The 20,969-nt window shown below is 65.6% G+C and overlaps 3 protein-coding genes across 5 annotated transcripts; all 3 read left to right on the top strand.

Moving 5' to 3' along the window:
• Positions 1-62: 62 nt before the first annotated feature.
• Positions 63-4,786, top strand: LOC102564012 (C5a anaphylatoxin chemotactic receptor 1). Its single transcript, XM_006277206.4, has 2 exons — positions 63-1,888; positions 3,252-4,786. The coding sequence occupies exons 1-2, from the start codon at positions 1,036-1,038 to the stop codon at positions 4,325-4,327; spliced, it is 1,929 nt and encodes a 642-aa protein (XP_006277268.4). The 5' UTR covers positions 63-1,035; the 3' UTR covers positions 4,328-4,786.
• A 1,788-nt stretch (positions 4,787-6,574) lies between these two features.
• LOC106737299 (C5a anaphylatoxin chemotactic receptor 1) lies at positions 6,575-8,777 on the top strand. Of its 3 annotated transcripts, XM_059718313.1 has the most exons (3): positions 6,575-6,663; positions 6,758-6,878; positions 7,361-8,777. In XM_059718313.1, exon 3 carries the CDS (start codon positions 7,379-7,381, stop codon positions 8,447-8,449), a length of 1,071 nt encoding a protein of 356 aa, XP_059574296.1. In that variant the 5' UTR covers positions 6,575-6,663; positions 6,758-6,878; positions 7,361-7,378; the 3' UTR covers positions 8,450-8,777. The 3 variants fall into 3 exon arrangements, with proteins under 3 accessions (XP_059574296.1, XP_059574295.1, XP_006277270.4); XM_059718312.1 differs by having other exon boundaries at positions 6,758-8,777; XM_006277208.4 differs by having other exon boundaries at positions 6,655-6,878.
• Positions 8,778-9,841: 1,064 nt separating this feature from the next.
• DHX34 (DExH-box helicase 34) lies at positions 9,842-16,238 on the top strand. Its single transcript, XM_059718306.1, has 16 exons — positions 9,842-10,641; positions 10,823-11,134; positions 11,319-11,582; positions 11,672-11,774; positions 11,894-12,111; positions 12,237-12,411; positions 12,530-12,723; positions 12,983-13,084; positions 13,174-13,416; positions 13,682-13,849; positions 14,142-14,247; positions 14,484-14,590; positions 14,672-14,929; positions 15,136-15,312; positions 15,403-15,526; positions 15,805-16,238. The coding sequence occupies exons 1-16, from the start codon at positions 9,997-9,999 to the stop codon at positions 15,939-15,941; spliced, it is 3,333 nt and encodes a 1,110-aa protein (XP_059574289.1). The 5' UTR covers positions 9,842-9,996; the 3' UTR covers positions 15,942-16,238.
• Positions 16,239-20,969: the final 4,731 nt, after the last annotated feature.

Here is a 20,969-nt window from a genome sequence, read left to right on the forward strand (position 1 = left end):
GTCAAGGGGGGTGGCTGGGGGTGGGGGTGCGCTCCCCCTGGCCTAGCCTGGCCCCCGGTGCTGCTCTGCAGTGGCCGTGGCTGCGTTTCGAGCGGAGCCGTGCTGCGTGCCGCTACTGCTGCCATCGCCCAGCCCCGAGCAGGTGCCAGGAGCAAGGGCCCTGCCGGGTGCTGGGGCACAGCGGGAACGCCCGGGAGGGGCTGGTTCGTGTCTGTGTGAGATAAAGGCGGTCTGGCAAGCAGAGCCAGGGTTGTTGAGGTCTGCGTCCCAGGACACACTGACTCCGGCTGCGGGGAGCGACTGCAGCCCAGGGCCGAGGGTAAGGCCGGGGATGGGAGGGGGCCTGAGTCCCAAAACCCCCAGTCCTGCCCCACAGTCGCTCTTCCCTCGGGTGCCAATGGACCGGGCTGGGCTTACTGCTGCCCTGGACCTGGTCTGCTGCAGGGCACCTGGGTGCATGGGGCGCCTGAGCCGGGGGAGAGTCATCTGCACTAGGGTTTGGCTGCTCTGTGCCTCAGTTTCCCCATCTGTAGCAGGAGGGAGAGATCCTCCCCTCTTCCCTTGTTCTCTCTTCCCCTGGGCTCAGAGGCTGGCATCGGGTCAGGGTGGGAGATGCCCTCGTAAAAAGGCCGGGGGCACCGGGAAGCAGGCGGCCACCACCACGCAGGCTGCGCCTCCCTCCCGTGTCTATTATGCGCTGGTCTGGGTGGTTCAACACCCTGGTGCTGGCAACAGCCCCCAGCCTGCCTGGGGACCCTGGTCCCGAGTCGCCCCACAGCTCTGCCCCCCTCGCATCCCGGGCAGCGGCAGGCTGAGGACCCCTTGCCACCCTGGACAGGGGTCCCCAAGCAACCACGGAGGTGCAGGGTGGTGCTGCCCAGTGGGGACGGAGCTGGGGCCCCTGGCCCTGGCGTGCGGACCAGCCCGGGCCCCCGCAGCACCTGGGAGGTGAAGGAGACCTGGACTGAGCCCTCGCTTAAACCCCTTAAGTGGCCTGTGCAGTGCAGCGGGGCAGGGGGTGGAGGGAAGAGGTTCATGGGGGCAGGAGGAGGGGGCTTGCGGCTCCCCCTTGCCTACCCCCTCCCCACACTGGAGCCTTGCAGGGGGACGGGGACTGAAGGCGAGGGGCTGCCGCCTGTGGTGTTGTCCACCCCCCCCAATGGCCCGGGCTGTGCCGTGCTGGAGAGCGGCGTGGGCGGCAGGGGGTGCTGCGAGACCTCGGAAGGGAGTGTCATCCCCGCACCGGGCTGGGACCCAGGAGCCCTGGCTCCCCCCTGCCCCGAGCTAGGGTGCGGGCCCAGGGGTCCCGGGCGCCCTCCCCGAGCAGGGATGGGACCCAGGAGTCCTGCTGTGCTCCGGGACGCGCCTGCGAGCTCAGGGCCCCTCCGTGGGGCTCACCCGGCGCTGGGATGCTGCTGTGGGGAGAGCCGGGCGTGGGGCGGCCCCGGGCCTGTCTGCCCTGCACCTGCCCATCGCTGCCTGGGCCCTGCTGCAGCTCAGCTGAGCTGGGGGGCTTCCCCCCCCCCCCATGGGGCAGGCACGGACCTGCTGCTACGCCCTGGCGGGGCAGCAGCAATGCAGATGCCTAGGACTCCCCAGACCCTGGGGTGTGACACCCCCCGGAGAGCCCGTCCTGGCATGACCCAGCTCTGCGTGCAGGGCAGTGCCAGGACCTGCCTGAGGCCAGGCAGGTGGCAGAGCTGGGAATGGAGCCAGGCCCCCGCCCCGGCTCCCTGCAGGAATGGGAGAGCTGGACCCCCCCCCCGCCCCACGGGGCAGCCAGCCCTCAGCTTCCTCTTCGCTGCAGTATATAACCAGAGCTTGGGCAGAGGCTTCACGCATCACTCGGCGATCCCCACGGCGCAGGCTGCCCCGGCTCTCCGGCACGGTGAGTTGGCACGAGCAGGGGGCTTTCCCTGGGCACCCCCCTGGGATCCCAGCGGGCTCAGCCAGGCCAGGGGTCCAGCAGCTGTGTGCAGCTTTTACATCCCCCCCTTGCTCTGTGCCGTGGGGCTGCCCGTCCGGCTCCCGACAGCCTCCCCCGTGCCTGTCCATGACCCTCATCCCTCCACCCCCGGTTCTGGGCCTGGGCAGGGGGCTTGGGGCTACTGCTGCTACTGGTGCCAGTGCTTCCCTGCCCCAGCCAACCTCCCCCTTCTCCCACCCGAGCAGCTGTGTGCCTGCCGTGGTCGCCTGTGCGCGTGCACTTGCTGCGCGCATGCTGGTACACGCACACGCATGCACCGACACAAATGCCTAATGCATGCATGCACACACACCAGCACACGGACACACACTGACATGCAGGCACCTGATACATGCTTATATGTGCACACACGCACCAACACACAGGGACACACACATACTGGCACAGGCTGACACAGGCACCTAATACATGCTTGCATGTGCGCACACACACACCAACACGCACTGCCACATAGATGCATAATACATGCTTGCACATGCGTGCGTGCACACACCCCGACACACAGACACACACATTGACACATGGATGCCTAATAGATGCACGTGCACCAACACACTGCTACATAGACGCGTAATACCAGCTTGCACCTGCGCGCACACACCAACACACAGACACATGGACATCTAATACATGCATGCCCGTGCACATACACGCCCCCCACATGTGTGTGCCCAAACCCAACATGCCTTGGGGCTTCCTTTCCGGTCTGGGCTGTTCTCCATTGCCGTTCAAAAGCTTAAGTCACTTCCCAGCAGCGACCAGCTTGGGTCTGTCCCATCCTTGTGGCCACCCCCATGACTGGACTCTGCCGTGGCCGCCCCCACCCCACTCCCCACACCCGATGCACGGGTCCCGATCATGCCCCCTGCGCTCCAGCCCTCCTGCCCAGCCCCGCTGTGCTCCCCCTTGGGGCAAGAACTGCCCCTTCTTCCTTCCTGCCCTGATTACCTCATTGCACTTCCTCGCTCTGAGGCAACTGCGGGGTTGGGCAAGGGGCCGTGTTGGGCAAGGGGCTGACATCTATGCCCAGCGTCCTGGCTGCGGGGCCTATAGCCGGTCGTGGTGGTCTCGTGGCCTGCAGTGGAAGCCGTACGGCATGGGAAAGTCCTGCAAAGTCCCACCTGCCCGGGGGCTTTGCCACCCGCGCTGTCCCGGCCCCGTGAGACCCGGGGCCAGGGGTGCGGGTCTCACGGTGCGGCTCCAGGGCCCTATTGCAGCCAAGCAGGAGGAGACGACGGGGCGGGTGTTTCTCCTTTACCTGCAGGAAAGACAATGGACTACTCAATGGAAGGCTACCCAGACTACCCAGGCGGGGAGGTCAACAACACCGACTACTACCCCACCACGACGAATGTCGACCCCCTGGGTTACGTGTTCACCCCCATCGGCACGGCAGCTCTGGTCCTCTACACCCTGATCTTCATACTGGGCGTGCTGGGCAACGGGGCCGTCATCTGGGTGACGGGCGTGGAGATGAAGCGCACGGTGAACACTGTCTGGTTCCTCAACCTCGCCGTGGCCGACCTGCTGTGCTGCCTGGCGCTGCCCTTCCTGGCCATGCCCCTCATCCGCGACCACCACTGGGCGCTGGGCAGCTTCCCCTGCAAGCTCCTGCCGTCCCTCACCATCCTCAACATGTTCGCCAGCGTCTTCGTCCTCACGGCCATCAGCGCCGACCGCTGCGCCCTGGTGACCCTGCCCATCTGGTGCCAGAACCACCGCTCGGCGCGGCTGGCCTGGGGCGTGTGCGGGGCGGCCTGGCTGCTGTCGCTGCTCCTCACCGTGCCGTCCTTCATCTTCCGCAAGACCAAGAGCGAAGTGTTCGCCGTCAAGGTGATGTGCGTGCTGGACTACACCTCCGTGTCCGGGCACCAGCAAGCGACCGAGGTGGCCACGGCCGCCCTGCGCTTCGCCTGCGGCTTCCTGGTGCCTTTCGCCGTGATCTGCTCCTGCTACGGGCTGGTCCTGATGCGCATCCACAAAAGCCGCTTCGGGCGCTCGCGGAAGACGCTGAAGGTGGTGCTGGTGGTGGTGGTGGGCTTCTTTGTGTGCTGGCTGCCTTACCACGTGACCGGCCTGATCATGGCTTCCAAACTGTCCAGCGATCCCCTCTTCCACAGGATCCATCAGATCGACCCGCTCATCGTCGGCATCGCCTACATCAACAGCTGCATCAACCCCGTCATCTACGTCCTCGTCGGCCAGGACTTCAAGGTCAAGTTCCGGCGCTCGCTGCGGGGCCTGCTGCGCGAGGCGCTCACCGAGGACCTGCCCAGCACCGGGGACAGCAAGGCGCGGACCAGGTCCACCATGGACAAGAGCACGACCACCACCATCTGAGCTGGGCGAGCAGGACATGTCCCCCTCCCACCTCCAGCCGGACTTCGCGCCCCTGTCCCTCTGTCGCTACGAGCTGGGGGCACGAAGCGACGTGGCAGCGCCCCCCCGTCCCCATCCAGTCCCCAGCTGCAGACTTGAACGATGCCGTGTCCAAATCTGCACGCCCGAATATGCACACTCTCATCCGCGTCCCCTGCTCCTGCTGCCTCGGTGCCCCCTTCACCCCTTCGCAGCTCCGTGCCCCCATTTCCACCTGCTTTTGAGACGTCTCAGCTGCTCCCGTGCTCTGCAGCCCCATGCACCTGGGCGACCACGCACCCTGCCCCATAGGAGCCTCACTCGGCTCCCCGAGGGTCAGCCCCTGTTGCAAAGGGACAATCCAGCCGCCTCGTGGGCATGTCCACGCTCTGGCCACGCCGCCTGTGTGTCCGGCTACCAATAAACGCAGCGCTCCAGCGGCCTGCGCTGTCCTTGGCTCGGCGGGGAGGGAGGGAGGGTGGGGATGGGATGGGAACTAGCTGACAGGTTCCCCCTTTAGCGGGGAAGTGATTTATAGCTGAGATACCCGGGTCCAAGCTCCTTCCTGCGCGGCTGCCGTGTGACAGTCAGGCACAAATAGCGCCTTTGCTCATCTCCTGCCTCCTGTCATTTCTAACCTTATCGGCGGTTATCGGCCAGCAGGCCTGTCTTCCTGCCGCTGTGGGCAGCGTCAGCCTCGTGCCTTCTGCGCTCTGCAGCCAAGGGGGTTTCACACCCACCAAGCGTCTCCCCCTGACCGTGTGTGCAGCTGGACGCTGATGTCCAGCTCTTCCACCCTGGGTGTTGCAGCACATTGGCCCTTGGTCAGTGGGGTGCTTTCTGCGGGCCTGATATGGGGGGTGGGCTGCGACTGAGCCCTGAGGGCTGGGGGTAGGCAGGGCCGTGGTGCCCACGGGGCAGAGGTGCATGGGTGCATGCACGGGATCGGTGCAAAGACCTGGATCCTGCAAGGGGACCCGGGGCCGGGGCAGTGGCCGTGCAGTCTCGTGGTACCTGGCGCTGCTGCCGGCACTTGCAGACGATGCAAACAGGCAGCCCCCAGCACCACGTACCTGTGGGCTCAGCTCAGGATTGGGGCCCCTGCTTGCCTCCTGGCCCCCTGACTCCCCTCCCAGGGCAGGCAGCCTTGCTCTAAAGCTGCAGCCCCGGGTCAGACGTGCTCGGGGCTCAGGGATATGACCATGGCCTCACACCCTGCCACAGTCCCCAGTGTGAGCTGGCTCCCCCCAGCTTCCCCTTTCAGCTGTTTATGTTTGGAGGCCGGTTTCCTGGAGATTTCTTGCTGTCCTAAGCAAAGTGGAGGCGGCTTCACCACACCAGCGAGATGTCTGCCCTGTGCCAGGCTGGAAGTGACACAAGGTCGGAGTTGTGCAAGGAACTGCAGCGGGAGAGCAATGCTCCTGCTGGGCCGTGGGGAGGGGGATCCATCCCCGGGCGGTCTCGGGGGGCTGGGAGACCCCTGGCCACAGCGGGTAGGGGCAGGGATGGGGCGCCCCGGCTTGAGCCCCGGTCCAAAGCTGGGCAGGGGGATCCTGCAGGCTGCTGCGCTCTGGCCGTGCCCGGATCCTGCGTGCAGCGAGTTTGCAAGCAGTGCTAAGACTGGGCCAGGGGAAGGCTCGGTGTAGGTCCCACCGACGACCCCCACATGGGGGATGGACCCCCGCAGACAACACGCTGGCCCCCTCCCCTACCAAGCAGCCAGCGGCAGCCCAGCTGTGCCCCAGCCCCAGGGAAGGGGCCCGAGGGTGCCCGCACCTTGGCACACAGCTTTCCAGCCTGCCCGTGAGGTCGGCATGTGCGGGCACCCAGCTGCAGGACTGCGCCCTGCCAGCTTTGCAGAACTCCCAGCTTCCCCTCGCCCCCGCTGCTTCTGCTTCCCTCGCCCAGGGCTGGGACAGGGGAACCCCCCCCCCAGTTCCTTGGTGTCCAGCTGCTGTCGCAAGGACCTGACGCAACTGCGACCACAACTTCTGGCCCAGCTGGGCTCGGCGGAGGACAGAGGGGTTGGGGATCCTGGTCACCCTTCCGGGCCAAGGAGCAACCGGGCGGGCAGGGACGTTGCATCCAGGCCCCTGACGCTGTCTAAACGGGCCCGGGCAAGCATTCGTCTGGCTGCACCTTCCGCGCTGCACTTTACACCTGTTTCTTCTTGCCCCGGATGGATTGCGAGTGTGCCCAGAGCCTGGCGCGCTGCCCGCGGGGCGGCAGGTGGAAAACAGCTTCGTCCTCCCTCCAGCCCAGCAATAACCCTCATGCAGGTGTCTTGGGTTCGGTGCCCCTGCACTGAGGTTGCGAGGGTGAGTGTGGGCAGAGGTTACACCAGGCAGGGAGGAAATGCATCACGAGGCAATTGAAAATCTGCTCTTATAATCGTGCTTGGGTGTGTCGCAGGGGACACTTAGGAGCGCAGGAGCCACCCCCTTCCTCATTCTTTGGGAGTGAAGCCCGTGCCCAGTCTTGGATCCAGAGGCAGCAAGAGGCCAGTTTCCTCCCGGTTTTCATCGTCTGTTGGGTAGCTCCGGAAGGGCACGTGAGGGGATTGCGCGTGTGTGCATGTGTGTGTGTGTGTGTGTGTGTGGGGTGGGGGTGGAGATGCTGCTCTTGTCCTGACACAGGCACACACTCACGGCTGTGGTGCATAGTGCTCTCTGGACACCGCACAGCCCCGGTGTGGCGGCCGGCGAGTTCCCCATGCACTCGAGTGCTCACCGGGCACGGTGCACTTGGGAAGCGTGTGCCTGGCTTACACCAGCACCGTGCCCCCGGCACAGCCCCCTCCGGCAGGCGGCCCGGAGTCAGGGCACGGCTTGCTCAACGCAAGGGCTGTGCAGTGAGTGGGTGCTGTCCTCGTGCACACAGCCTTCTGCACTCGGGGCAGCCCGGGGGCTGGAGCGGCCACGCTGGGGGTTTCCGTGGGTCTCCGAGCTGCAGACAGGAGCTGGCGCGTGGCGCCCCGTTTCAGCACGGCAAAGCAAGCCAGGTTTCTCTCCCCAGGGTCAGAGCTGGTGGAGAATGAGCCTCCCTCCAGGTAGCAGCGGTAACAACCCCTACCCCAACACCTACCCTGATGACTACCCTGGCGACTACAACTTCACGATGCCCGACCGGGACAGCTCGGACGTGCTGCCCTACACGCTCACACCGCTCCACGGCCTGGCCCTGGCCTTCTACGCCCTGGTCTTCATACTGGGCGTGCTGGGCAACGGGGCCGTCATCTGGGTGACGGGCGTGGAGATGAAGCGCACGGTGAACACCGTCTGGTTCCTCAACCTCGCCGTGGCCGACCTGCTGTGCTGCCTGGCGCTGCCCTTCCTGGCCATGCCCCTCATCCGCGACCACCACTGGGCGCTGGGCAGCTTCCCCTGCAAGCTCCTGCCGTCCCTCACCATCCTCAACATGTTCGCCAGCGTCTTCGTCCTCACGGCCATCAGCGCCGACCGCTGCGCCCTGGTGACCCTGCCCATCTGGTGCCAGAACCACCGCTCGGCGCGGCTGGCCTGGGGCGTGTGCGGGGCGGCCTGGCTGCTGGCGCTGCTCCTCACCGTGCCGTCCTTCATCTTCCGCAAGACGCGCACGGACGTCTTCTCCCCCAAGGTGACGTGCGTGCTGGACTACGCCGCCGTGCCCGGGCACCAGCATGCGGCCGAGGTGGCCACGGCCGCCCTGCGCTTCACCTGCGGCTTCCTGGCGCCCTTTGTCGTGATCTGCACCTGCTACGGGCTGCTCCTTGCCCGGCTCCGTGACAGCCGGTGGGGGCTGTCGCGCCAGCCCACCCGGGTGGTGCTGCCGGTGGTGGTGGGCTTCTTCGTGTGCTGGCTGCCCTACCACGTGGTGGGACTGGTCCTGGCCACGCACGTGTCCGGCGCGGCCCCATACAGCCTGGCACACGCCGCTCAGCCGCTGGTGCTGGGCCTGGCCTACGTCAACAGCTGCCTCAACCCCCTGCTCTATGTGCTGCTGGCCCGCGGGCTCCGGTGCTCCCTGGGTGCCCGCCTGGCCGGCGCCTTGCAGGAGTTGGAGCCCACCGCTTCGACGCCCTCCAAGTCCACCAGCGACCGGGCCACCATGGAGGAGCAGGTGTAGCCGGCGGGCACCGGGGAAGGGCTGAGTGCTGGCACCGCAATGAGTTGGCGTCCCTGGGTGCGTCCTCGGTGCCACTTGGGTGCCAGCTGCTTGCTTGGCCCCAATGAGATTGAAGTCGGTTCCTTATTCCCAGTTCCTTATTCCTGGTTCCTTTTTCAAAGCTGATCTAGAGCCAATAAAAGCTTGCTATTAATAAACTCCGTATCCTAAAGAAAGAGAATTTCATGAGCTACACATATGTACTAATTAAGATGTAAAATAATATTCCACGTCAAGTACAGAGCCCTAAATGAAGGTTGGATTAGGGTTTATGGGGCAAAGTACTTCTTGGGCCACCCCAGATTTCATGGCCATGCCACTGGGGGACCGTCCCAAAGAACCCCGCCCGCCGTCCCGCCCGGCCCAAAGCACGGTTTGGCCATGCCAGGCTGCCAACTCACAGCCCCCACGCCCACTGCACTAAGTATAATGGCTCGAGTAAGGAACTGGCTTCAGGCTGGGATTATGGCTAGAAATCCTGCTTGGGCCGCCCACCAGAATACGTCTGTGGCACCGGGGGACTCTCCTGGACATCTCTGGCCAGAGACTTGCCTGGCCCAAAGCGCGGTGTGGCCCTGCCACGCTGTCAGCTCAGAGCACCCCCACGCCCCTCTCCTCCTTCCTGCCACCACTTCACCCCGGCCGTCCTGCCTCTCCGTCCCTCCCTGCCCCGCATCTCCCTGTCCCTGCCGGCTGTCTGGGGGGCATCCAGGACGGGAGGCCGCCGTGATCCCCCATCTCTGAGCTGCTCTGAGTTGAGGACGTGGCAGAGCCACTCTGCAGACATCACTCTGGTCGGGGATGCCTGGGAGGATCGCCCGTGCCATGAAGCGGGGCGGCCCAACCAGGACTTCCATCTCTAATCCCGGCCCAAAAACCAGTTCCTTGTTTGAGCCGTTATACTCGATTCTGTTCTATTATTCGAGTGCGTTGGCTGGCACGGCCACACCGCCTTTTGGGCCGGGCGGGTCTCTTGTGGGAGATGTCCAGGGGGCAGCGCGGAGGTAAGTCACGGAGTGGCCCAAACAGGATTTCCAAGTATAATCCCAGCCCAAAAGCCAATTCCTTATTGAAGCCGGTGCATTTCGTACGGTGGGAACGGGGGCCGGGCAAGACCGGCTGGAGGCGTCGAGGAGAGCGTGGCCCGGGGCCAGAGACGCGGGCTGGGGTGGCCCCAGTCGCAGTTTGTCCTAATCTGACCGTCGCGTACTTGAAGCGGAGTATCATTTTACGTATTAATCGGAACGTGTGTGCAGCGAACGCGATCCCCCGTCCCCACTGATCCGCGCGCAGGCTGGCCCCGCCCCGGAGGCGGTGCTCCACTTGCCCCGCCCCAGGCAGCGCCGAGCACCGCCCCCGGGGCCGGCCCGCGCCGGGTGGAGGCGGCGCTTCCCGGCGGCCTGCACCTCCGCGCGGCCGGATCGGGCCCAGGAGCGGGGAGCGGGTGCTAAGCGGGGTGCCCCCCCCCCCGACGGGATTTAGGGGTGCCCCCCGCCGCGGTGCACAGCATGGCCTCGGGCAGGGCGCGGCAGGGGGCCCGGGACACGTCGGGGCGCGCGTGGCCGGAGCGCGGCTGGGACTGGGGGTGCCCGGCGCTGCGGCGCCGGCTGGAGGAGCTGCACTTCGGGGCGGACGGGGACGGCTGCCTGCGGGCCGGCTCCGAGGACGCCCGCCGCTTCTGGGCCTTCTTCGAGCGGCTGCAGCGCTTCCAGGGCGGGCGCGCGGAGCGGGACCCCCCGGCGGCGCCCGCCCGGCCGGGGGCCTACGACCCCCGCCACCGCATCAACCTGGCGGTGCGGGGCGAGCCGGGGGCGTGCGGGGTGCCGCGGGCGCGGCTGGCCGAGTTCCGCGCCGGCCTGCTGCACTACCTGGACTTCGCGCAGAAGCAGAGCTTCGCCAGGCTGGCCCGGCTGCAGCGGGAGCGGGCGGCGCTGCCCATCGCCCAGTACCGCCGGCGGCTGCTGGAGGCCGTGGCCGAGCACCGGGTGGTGGTGGTGGCGGGGGACACGGGCTGCGGCAAGTCCACGCAGGCGCCCCAGTACCTGCTGGCCGCCGGCTACAGCCACGTGGCCTGCACGCAGCCCCGCCGCATCGCCTGCGTCTCCCTGGCCAAGCGCGTGGCCTTCGAGAGCCTGCACCAGTACGGGTCCGAGGTGAGCCAGGGCTCGGCTGGGGTGGGACCTGCTCCGTCCAGGCGCGTCGTCCCCCGTGACATCCAGGCAGGACCCAGGCATCAGGCCTGTCCCATCGCAGCGTCCGGGGATGCCTCCCTTTGCAGCCTGTGCCCCCGGGGGCAGGCGTCTGACCGCCCGCCTGCCCCCCCGTTCCTGCCAGGTCGGGTACCAGATCCGTTTCGAGAGCAGCCGGTCGCCGGCCACCAGGATCGTCTTCCTGACGGAGGGGCTGCTGCTGCGGCAGGTGCAGCGCGAGCCGACGCTGCCCGGGTACCGGGTGCTGATCGTGGACGAGGTGCACGAACGCCACCTGCACGCCGACTTCCTGCTGGGCGTGCTGCGCCGCCTCCTGCCCGCTCGCCCCGACCTCAAGCTCATCCTCATGTCGGCCACCATCAACATCCGCCTCTTCTCCAGCTACTTCGGGGGTGCCCCCGTGGTCCAGGTGCCCGGGCGGCTCTTCCCCATCACGGTGAGGGGGGGCCTGGAGGGGCCGATGTGGGGGGGGTCCTATGTGCCTGGCTTCAAAATGCAGCTGGCTCTGGGGTGGCTCGTTATACAGGGGTTCCTCTCCTGGCCCCGAGATGCAGCCACCTCTGGGCTGGGATACAGGGGCTCCGAGATGCGCCCGCCAGACGTGGCTTCTGTCCTCGCAGGTCATTTACCAGCCCATCCCCCCGGAGGAGGCAGCAGGGGCAGGCGGGAAGCAGGAGCGCCTGGACCCCCGGCCCTACCTGCGGGTGCTGCAGGCCATCGACCACAAGTACCCGCCCGAGGAGCGCGGCGACCTGCTGGTCTTCCTCAGCGGCGTGGCCGAGATCGGGGCCGTGCTGGAGGCCGCGCAGACCTACGCCACCCACACGCAGCGCTGGGTGGTGCTGCCCCTGCACAGCACCCTCTCCATCGCCGAGCAGGACAAGGTGAGGGGCGGCTGGGTGCGGGCTGGAGGGGCGGGCGGGCGGGCGGGCTGGAGGGGCTGTGCTGAGGCTGCCGCCTGCCCTCCCCGCAGGTCTTTGACCTGCCGCCCCCGGGCGTCCGCAAGTGCATCCTCTCCACCAACATTGCCGAGACCTCGGTCACCATCGACGGCGTGCGCTTCGTCCTGGACTCCGGTGAGATGTTCCCCAGGGGCGGAGGGCTCGGGGGGGCCGGTGCCGCAGGACTGAGCTCAGCCTGTGTGTGCCCTGATGTCTGTCGCCCCCTAATCCTCCTCCGCCCCTGTGGCCCCCAGGGAAGGTGAAGGAGATGAGCTACGATCCCCAGGCCAAGCTGCAGCGGCTGCAGGAGTTCTGGATCAGCCGGGCCAGCGCAGAGCAGCGCAAGGGGCGTGCGGGCCGGACGGGGCCCGGCGTGTGCTACCGGCTCTACGCCGAGTCCGACTACGACGCCTTCGCCCCCTACCCCGTGCCCGAGATCCAGCGCGTGGCACTCGATGCCCTGGTGCTCCAGGTAGGGCACGTGGGGGTGTTTCCCCTGCAATCACCCCCAGGCAGGAGGGAACCCCCGGGACTCGTGCTGAGCCGGCCCCAGCCGTCCCAGGATGCCCACCCAGAGCTGCTTCTGCCCCTGTCCAGATGAAGAGCATGTGTCTGGGCGACCCCCGGAGCTTCCCCTTCCTGGAGCCACCGCCACCGTCCAGCCTGGAGACAGCCATGCGCTACCTGCGGGAGCAGGGGGCCCTCGATGACGCCGAGGACCTGACACCCATCGGGAGCTTGCTGGCTCAGCTGCCCGTGGACGTGGTGGTCGGTGAGATGCTGGGAGAGCACAGCGGCCTTGGGGCTGGCTCCAGGGGGTGGGGAAAGGGCTAGGTAGCCTGGGACTGGAGCTGCCCCCTGCCCCGCTTTGATGCCCTTCTGCCCCGCAGGGAAGATGCTGGTCCTCGGGGTGCTGTTCGGCCTGGCCGAGCCGGTGCTCACGGCCGCAGCACTGCTGAGCGTGCAGTCCCCGTTCCTGCGCCCCGCGCACGCCAACCCTGACTGTGCTACAGCCCGCCGGCCCCTCGAGAGCCCCCACGGCGACCCCCTCACGCTGCTCAACACCTTCAACCAGTGGGTGCAGGTGGGCCCAGCTGCCAGCTCCAGGAGGCCGGGGGGGTGGGGACATGCCTGGGGCAGTTACCCCTTGGGGCTCGGCGCTGGGGGAGGCATCGCAGAGCGGTTTTGCACCCCTGGGGGGCTTCTGCCGCATTGAGCGGGATGGGCCAGGGAGGTCTGTGTCGCCCGTGGGGTGGGAAGCGCAGGGTGGGAGGCCTTCTGGGAGGACCGGGACCCCCCGTCCCCTTCCCCCAGCGCTGAGGCCACGCTGTTCCCGGTGGCAGGTGAAGTCGGAGCGGAGCAGCAACTCGCGGAAGTGGTGCCGGCGCCGGGGCCTGGAGGAGCATCGGCTCTACGAGGCGGCCAACCTGCGACGACAGTTCCAGGTGGGTGCGGATGGGGCCGGGCTCGGCCCGGGGGCTGTCAGGGGAGGGGAGCCAGGCTTCAGCACCCCCTGGCCCTGTCTCGCCCCCAGGACCTGCTCCGGGACCACGGGCTGGTGAAGGTGGCATCCGCCCGGGCCAGCGACAGCTACACGCAGCAGAGCCGGCACCGGGAGCGCCGGGAGCTGCACCGGCTGTGGCGGCGACACGAGCAGACGGAGGGCCGGCGGCGCAAGGCGCTCAAGCTGCAGGACGGGGAGGCTGCGTCCTCCAGCGAGGATGAGGGTGCGGGCGCCCCTGGGGATGGAGACAGGGCACGCAGCGTCGACATCCAGGTGTGTGGGTGGACAGGACGGGGGGGTCTGGATGCCTGGCCGCTCTCCCGTTTCTGAGGGGCGGTGGGGTCCAGCAGGTGATAGCCGGGATGTTGTCAGGATGCCTGGGGTCCGGGCAGTGGGGTCCAGTGTGCTCCAGCTGCGGGGAGTCAGGACCTGTCCCTGCCCCCCTGACACCTGCTTTTGGTGGGGCCTGGGCTCTGCAGGGGCAGCTGTGAGCACCCCCTTGCCAGTGCCCCCCATCTCTGAGCCCCTCTCTGCGCAGGACGTCAAGTTCAAGCTGCGTCACAACGTGGACGAGCTCCAGGCCGTGTCCGGCTCGGCCCTGTCCCCCCAGCAGCTCACCCTGCTCAAGCTGGTTCTGTGTCGGGGCCTCTACCCCCAGCTGGCCGTGCCCGACTCCTTCAACAGCTGCCGCAAGGACTCTGACCAGGTAACGCCTCCCCCCCGCCATGCTGCCGCTCCTCGGGGGGAGAGCCGGGACTCCCGGCTTCTCCCCAGCTCATGGGAGCAGGGTCTAGTGGGGTAGAGCGGGTGGGCTGGGAGTCAGGACTCCCGGGTCCTGTTCTCAGCATTGGGAGAGGAGTAGGTCCTAGTGGTTAGAGCAAGGAGGGGTGGGAGCCAGGACTCCTGGGTTGTCTCCTGGCTCTGGGAGGCATGGCGTGGAGGAGCGGGGAGGTGGTTTGTAGACCCTGCCCCTAACCCCCGGCCTGGTCCCGCGGCAGATTTTCCATACCAGGAGCAAGCAGGGGGTTGTCCTGCACCCGACTTCGGTCTTTGCCACCAGCCCCGAGCTGCTGCTGCCCAAAGAGGAGCGTGGGAAGAGCCAAGGTGGGTGCGTGGGGGCGGGGAGCCCCTCTGCCCAGCCTCGGGGGGCTCACCCTTCCCCGGGCGCTGCAGACCCCGTGCACGGAGGAGCTGCTTCTCCTGTGCAACGAGGCCAGCGCATGCAGGGACTTGACCAGGCTGGAGATTTGACCCCTGGCCTCTTCTGCGTGGGGGGCTCCGCGGTGGGGCTCCCCGGGCGGCCCTGGCAGGGCTGAGCTGAGCCCCCGGACTTTCTGCAGAGTCCAAGGAGGGGCTGAGCAGCCGCCACCAGCTCCTGGCCTTCGTGTCGCTGCTGGAGACCAACAAGCCCTACCTGGTGAACTGCGTGCGGGTCCCGGCGCTGCAGGTGGGTGCTGCCCCCCGCCCCGAGTACCGTCCCCCCCCCGCACCTCCCTCCCGGGCTGACAGCAGCGTTGTCTGCCCCCAGGCCCTGCTGCTCTTCTCCCGCTGCTTGGACACGAGCGCCGACTGCACGCGCCTGGTGGCGGACGCCTGGCTGGAGCTGCACGTGCCCGACAGCGAGGCTGCCCTGCGCCTGCTCTCCGCGGCCCTGCAGCACCGCGCCGCCTGGGAACGGCTGCTGAACCAGCAGCTGGAGGGCAGGGCTGGGGTGCCGGAGCCGGGGCCGGACGCCCGGGAGGTGACAGCGCTGACCCGGGGGCTGCTGGAATTCATGCAGTCGGAGGTGGGCAAATCCTCCCCTCCTAGCCCAGCCCAGCACCGCGTCCCACCCTACCTGCCAGCTCGCTAGGCTGCTCTGGGAGCTGGAGCAGGGGGCTGAGCATGCCTCCCCATGGCTCTGCTGGCCCACAGCTCGCTCCCCTGCCCGGGGGATGGCACAGGAGGGGGACCCCTTCCCCGCCCTGACCCTCTTCCCCGCCCCCCCCCCAGGTGCAATACAGCCTGCACCGGCTCTCGGGACTGGAGAAGCAGAGCCTGTACGTGGGCCCCCAGACAGTGGCAGCCGCGCCGGGGCTCCCGGGGCTCTTCCAAGGAGCGGAGATGACGCCCGACGAGGTGAAAGGCGGGTACCGCGTGACTGACTACCTGACCTACAACTGCCTCACTGTGAGTACAAGCATCCCTGGGTCCCCGTCCCCACCCCCGTCCCCCTTGGGCCCGGGTCTCACCGGCCCCTCTCCGGCCTTGTCTGGACAGAGCGACACCGACCTATACAGCGAGTGCCTGCGCAGCTTCTGGACCTGCCCGCACTGCGACCTCCACATGCCCTTCACCCCACTGGAGCGCGTGAGCCATGAGAGGAGCTGCCGGCCTGCCGAGGGTGCGTCCGCGGGTCTCTCGGGCCAGCCACGCTTCCAGATTGGGGGGGGAGCGGGGTGTAAACCGGCAAAATCCCTGGAGAGAGTCCGTGTGCAAAATACCCTGGCGTTTTTCCTCCTGCTTTGAATTGCATTTGCATTTGCTTGTGTAGCCTGGGATGGTGGAGGGGGGGTTCCTTCCCACGGCGCACCCCTGCAGGGATCGTCGCCAGCTCCCCGGGGGTGTCTTGGCGGGAAGTCAGGCTGCCCTGACCCCCCGACTCTGCCGTCTCTGCTCCAGAACCGCCCCCAGAGGAGCCTGCGGAGAGTTTGTCCAAAACCAGCGCTCTGCAGAGACTGTATCACTGCGACGCCTGCCAGCGGGACTTCATGTTCACGTCCACGGAGATCCTGCGGCACAGGAAGCAGCACCAGTGACCCCAGGCGGCCTCGGCGCCCCTCCCGGGGACTGCGAGCCAGGACTCCTGGGTTCGGCCCCTGCTCAGGATGGAGCCCTGCAAAGCCCCTCGCAGGGGGTCCCGCCTTCATGAACTGGCCAGGATGGAGGCTGGGGCGGCAATCGGGTCCCAGCCTTGCAGCACTGCTACCTCAGAGACTCTTGGGTTCGTTAGTTTTGCTGGTTCGTTAAGGGGCTCCTGGCTGGCTGGGTGCCCCCGCCCCAGGCCAGATTCGTTTGTACCGGTGTTAATAAACATCCTCCTGCTGATGAGCAAAGTGGCCCTGAGATGTACTGAAGCGGGGCAGGGGAGCCAGGCCGTGCTGGGCGTGCAGGACACGAGTGGCCGTGCCCCGCGTGCTCGGACGCCTCTGACTCTGGCGCCAGCAGGGCAAGGTGACACTGGGAGCCCCAGGGTGGGCATGCATGAACTTGTGCTGGAGCAGACGGCCGGCCTGGCCCCTGCCTGCCTTTCCCCAGGCGCCGCGTGGACTCGGCAGCAGCCGCTGGGCGGCAGCATTGCTCTGTGCATTTGCAGGCGAGACCGTGTGCGGCCCTGCCGGGCTCTGCGGCGTGTGGGGCGGGGAGAGGGGAAAGCAGGGGGCTGGGAACCAGGATGCCGGGGCGCTCTCTCCGCTCCGGGTGGCAAGGGGTCCTGGGACAACCGCGGGGCTGAAGCCCACTTGTAACTCCAGCTGTCGAGTCTGATAGCTCTCAGCTCCCTGGCTCCCGGCCTGGCGGATGCTGGCATTTTTGGGGGGGCTGCTGCACACAAGAAGGTGCTGGGTGGGGGGAGCAGCTCGCTTGCAAGGCTGTCTTGGAGCAGCTGGGCTCAGGCAGCTCCATCGTCTGGCCCCAGGGCTCCGGTGACCCTCCCTGAGCCAGGACCACCTCCTGCCCTGCCCTCGACAACAACCCCACCGAGGGAGCGGGTTTACAGACAGGACCCGATGCATCGCCAGCACCTTCCGGGAGGGCGCGGGGCCAGGGATGGGTCCCCAGGCGCCTGGGCTGGGGGTGGTAGCAAGCCATCCAGCTGCTCCCAGGAGCTCGTTTGCAAAAGGTCTTTAACCGGGGTGGGGGGCTACAATGCTGACGTGGCATTAAGAGCCCCAGAGCCCGGGGGGACCTTAGGCAGAGAGTGACAAGCCCTCGTGCGCTACGTGCTGGAGCGCCGGGAGCGTGATAATTGGGGCGGAAATGAGATTCCTTGCTCCTCGGCGGAAATGTCGCCGGCATTGTGGGCCGCGGAGTGAGATGATGGAAGGATCTTGCAGCTCGTTACTGGGGACGGACTTACTCATGACGGACTCCCATGGGGCAGCTGCGAAGGGGCCCCCGACACCCAGCACCCCCATCCCGGGGCACTTCAGAGGGCCGCACAGTGCCTCGGAGGGGACCCAGCATTGGGAGGGCATGAGCGGGGCCCAGGCTCTGCTGTGCACACACGGCATGCCAGTGTTGCCCCGTGCCTCAGTTTCCCCATGGCAAACTGGTGCGAGGTGTCACGCTTTGTGCCGTGTCCCCATTATGGGGCAATTTCAGCCTGGGAGGCTGCCAGGATGGGGGTGGGACTGAGCCTGGCAGGGCCGGGTGTGCTCAGACCCATGCTCTTGGGGTCCAGCCTAAGTCGTCGTGGCGGGACATCCGCCGTCCACAGGGCCACGAGAGCGCAGCTGTTGCCACGAGGTGGTGCTGTTGCCACGAGAACCAGCCCCCTCGGCTTGCCCAGCACTGGCTCCAAATACCCCGGGCAGGGCAGGAAGGGAGGGGAGAGGCCGGCACAGCCCTCCCTCGTGACATGGGGAGTGGGGGTCACAGCTGCACTGCAGGGCTCTGGCCCCAGGACAAGGACGGGGTCCTTGCAAGCATGCTGATTCATTTAGTCGGTAAGGTGCAGCTCTCCCCTGCCTTCTGCAACTGCAGGTTACATACGTGTGCACAAACACGTGCAAGGAGTGCCCGTGCGCCTCCCACGGCAAGAAGTTGCCTTACTCCCGTGCGACCCAGGAGTCCTGCTGCAGACCAGGCTGTGCCCTCTCCAGGGGGTTAGTGCTGACCTGGGGCGGAGGTTGCCCCGGGCTGGGGTGCAGGGAGCGTCTGTGCTGCCCCTCTGAGCCTAGCCAAGCTTGCCAGGGATTCAGCACTCTCCGGGCCAGGGGAAGGTGCTGGTTTTAAAGTGATAATGAGAAAATTCACAGGTGCAGAGGTGCTAAGCGGTCTAACGAGCACCTGGGAGCTGGCTAGGGGCTGGGTGGCAGCAGCCCAGAGCCCAGATAGATGGCGGCTGCATCCCGTGGGGTGAGAAGGGGCTGTGGCATGCGGCAGCATCCCCTGCTCTGACCCTTGTAGGATGCCCACGCGACACATGGCAGCACTGGGGTTGCAACCACTCCAGTCACGGCCATGCAGAGGTCAGGACATCCTGTCCCTGTTGTGCAGCTGGCTAGGCTGGATACGTCTCGAGTGCGAGTTCACCCTTGCCCCCGAGACTTGCACGGTAGGGCTGGCCGGGCAGGGGTGGAGGGCGATGCTGGCTCTCTTTCAGTCTGCAGCTCCCAGCCTGCCTCTGCACGGCGCCCGGTGAGAGCAAACACCCGCCGGACCAGATGTCCCAGGAGCTCAGCAGGACGTCTCTTGGCAGCAGGAGCCCCTGGGATCTGGTCCCTCACGGGCCTCTAGCAACAAACTGTAAGTGGGTACATGCCGGCTGTTCGCATCAGGGAAACTGAGGCACGGGGCTGGTATCCATGGGCTCTCTCGGGCTATGGTGATGCATGGGCGAGTGATTGCAAATGTGTTTTCCCTGCCTTGAGAAAGCTCTTGGTGAAGCAGGTGGGTTGGGAGGACCTGTTCCCCCTGCCTTGGGGGGCACCTGGTGAGACTGGGGCAGGGGATGATTTTCCCCAGGGTGGGCTGTGGCTGGGGGATTGGCAGGGTTCAGACACGGGCTGGGCGTTCGTGTGGCTTTGACTAACGAGGACTGAAGCGGACGGGCTTGCAGCGGAGCCGTGCACCCTCCCGCTCGGAGGTCCGAGTGACCTCGCTTTATTGGGGTCAGGAGGGGATTTTCTCTGGGGACCCGTTGTGGCATCCCCTTCCTCGGCCTCCTCCTGCGAGCAGCTGGGGCCAGTGGCTGCCCGGGCGGCTGGATCTGCGACGCGATCGCCCTTGCTCTCCTCTGCTCTGAATTAGCCGCCCCAGTGCTTCTCCATGGCGCCCTGGGGTGCCTTGCAGAGGGTGCCTGGAAGTGTTAGCTGCTAGGGCTGCAAACACGATGCACGAGATAAACCCAGAGATTTCACACAGGACTCCAGTGTGGAAAATGCTCTGTCCCGCCACGATCTTTGCACCTGAAGAATGGCTCTGTTATTTTTCGGCGGTCAAATAACAAGGGGAAGCAAAGAGCTGGTGCTTTGAGGGGTGCCTGGCATCTCCCGAGGGGTGCCTCGAGCCTACAGGCTGAAAAGGTTGGGAGCTACTGCCTTACCCGGTGCTCCCAGGATTTACGTTCTTCTCCTCCCATTTCTCCAAGTCCTTCTTGGGATGAGGCGGCGCTTGGGGGTGCAATAAAGGATAACGGATGGCAGTCAGGGTTAAGAGCAGAGACGTAACTCATGCCCCTCATCTGGTACAGCGGATGGGTTTAAATATGCACCAGGACCGGCTGATGAGCCTTAACGGGAGTCGGTCTCTCCCTTCTCGTTTCCTCTGGAAAGGTTTTTACATCCTCATCCGTCCCCCTGGCCGGTCCAGCTTCAGCTGCATCCCCCAGGCTGCTAAAGACACAGCCACGTCTCTAGTCTGCATCTGCTGGGCCTCAGTTTCCTGCGGTCGCCTCTGCCGAGACCTGGATCTGTCAGACACCAAAGCGTGTCCCCTGAGAGGGGAGGAAGGAGGATCCGAGTAATTACAGGCCAGTCAGTCTCGCCTCCATCCTTGGAAAGGTCTTGGAAAAGATTACGAAGGATCGTATTTGTGGGAGTCCAGTGGGAAAAATAATTCAGCAGGGATGTAGCAAACCCCCCCCATTTTTCTTTTTCCTCTTAAAATGTATTCCCTCCCCTTCCCCAACTATTTCTGACTTTTCCTCTTCATTCCCTATAGATAATTATAAGTAAGCCAAGATGTAGGATAAGCTTTAGTATTTTATTTTAGGTAGTAAGTTTTATTTTTTTTTCCCCTCCTTGCAAATAAGTGCCCTGCTATTTTGATATAGCAATCCACTGTTTTATAAGTGATAATTTTTATGTTTGTATTGATTTTTTTCACTGCTTTTATATTGTGTGATTACTGTTTTAGGCCTATATATGTAAGTTAGCGTAAGTCATGTCAAGTTTCCATCTTGTAATGGCAAGCCTCCATCTTATCCCCATGCCACGTTGCGTAACACCTACCCCTCCGATGTAACTTGGTTCCTGGGTGAATGGGGATGAATGAGGGTGCTTGAGAGACAATGGTGGTAGGTCTAAAAGTAGCTCCCTCTGAATGACCGAGCCATCAACACCAATACCTGGACCAGCGACCCAGCCCTGGGAACCACCCGCAACATTCAAAGCTCAAAAGACGAGGCAACCACCATTGTGCCAGGCTGCACACGCTCAGTAAGAACATCTGGAAACCTCTGGGACAGGACTGACCTTGCATGGACAGGCCCTCCCCATAGGAGATCAGAGGTAGTCTGCCCCATAAAAGGGGTAGTGAAGACTGACTCCTTGGGACGCCCTCTCCATCTGGACCAGCACCACGCCACACCACCCATCCACCCAGAGGCCCTGCCGGCGACCCACCTCTGGACAACACCTACTGGACAAGGACCCCTTTCCAGCCTGGATAGATAGCTATCACCCTCCACCCCCTCTTCAACCCAGGACTTGGACTCTGCTTCTCCTCCCTACCTGGGCTCCAGCCCTTCCACTGAGTCTCTTTCTCCTGCTGCCATTGTGAGTGCTTGTGTGTGTGTGTGTATATATGTCATTGTGTGCATGATATATGAATTAGTGATCTGT

The sequence above is a fragment of the Alligator mississippiensis genome, chromosome 15 (genome assembly GCF_030867095.1).
Source record: "Alligator mississippiensis isolate rAllMis1 chromosome 15, rAllMis1, whole genome shotgun sequence".
In the NCBI taxonomy this organism is placed as follows: Eukaryota; Metazoa; Chordata; order Crocodylia; family Alligatoridae; genus Alligator; species Alligator mississippiensis.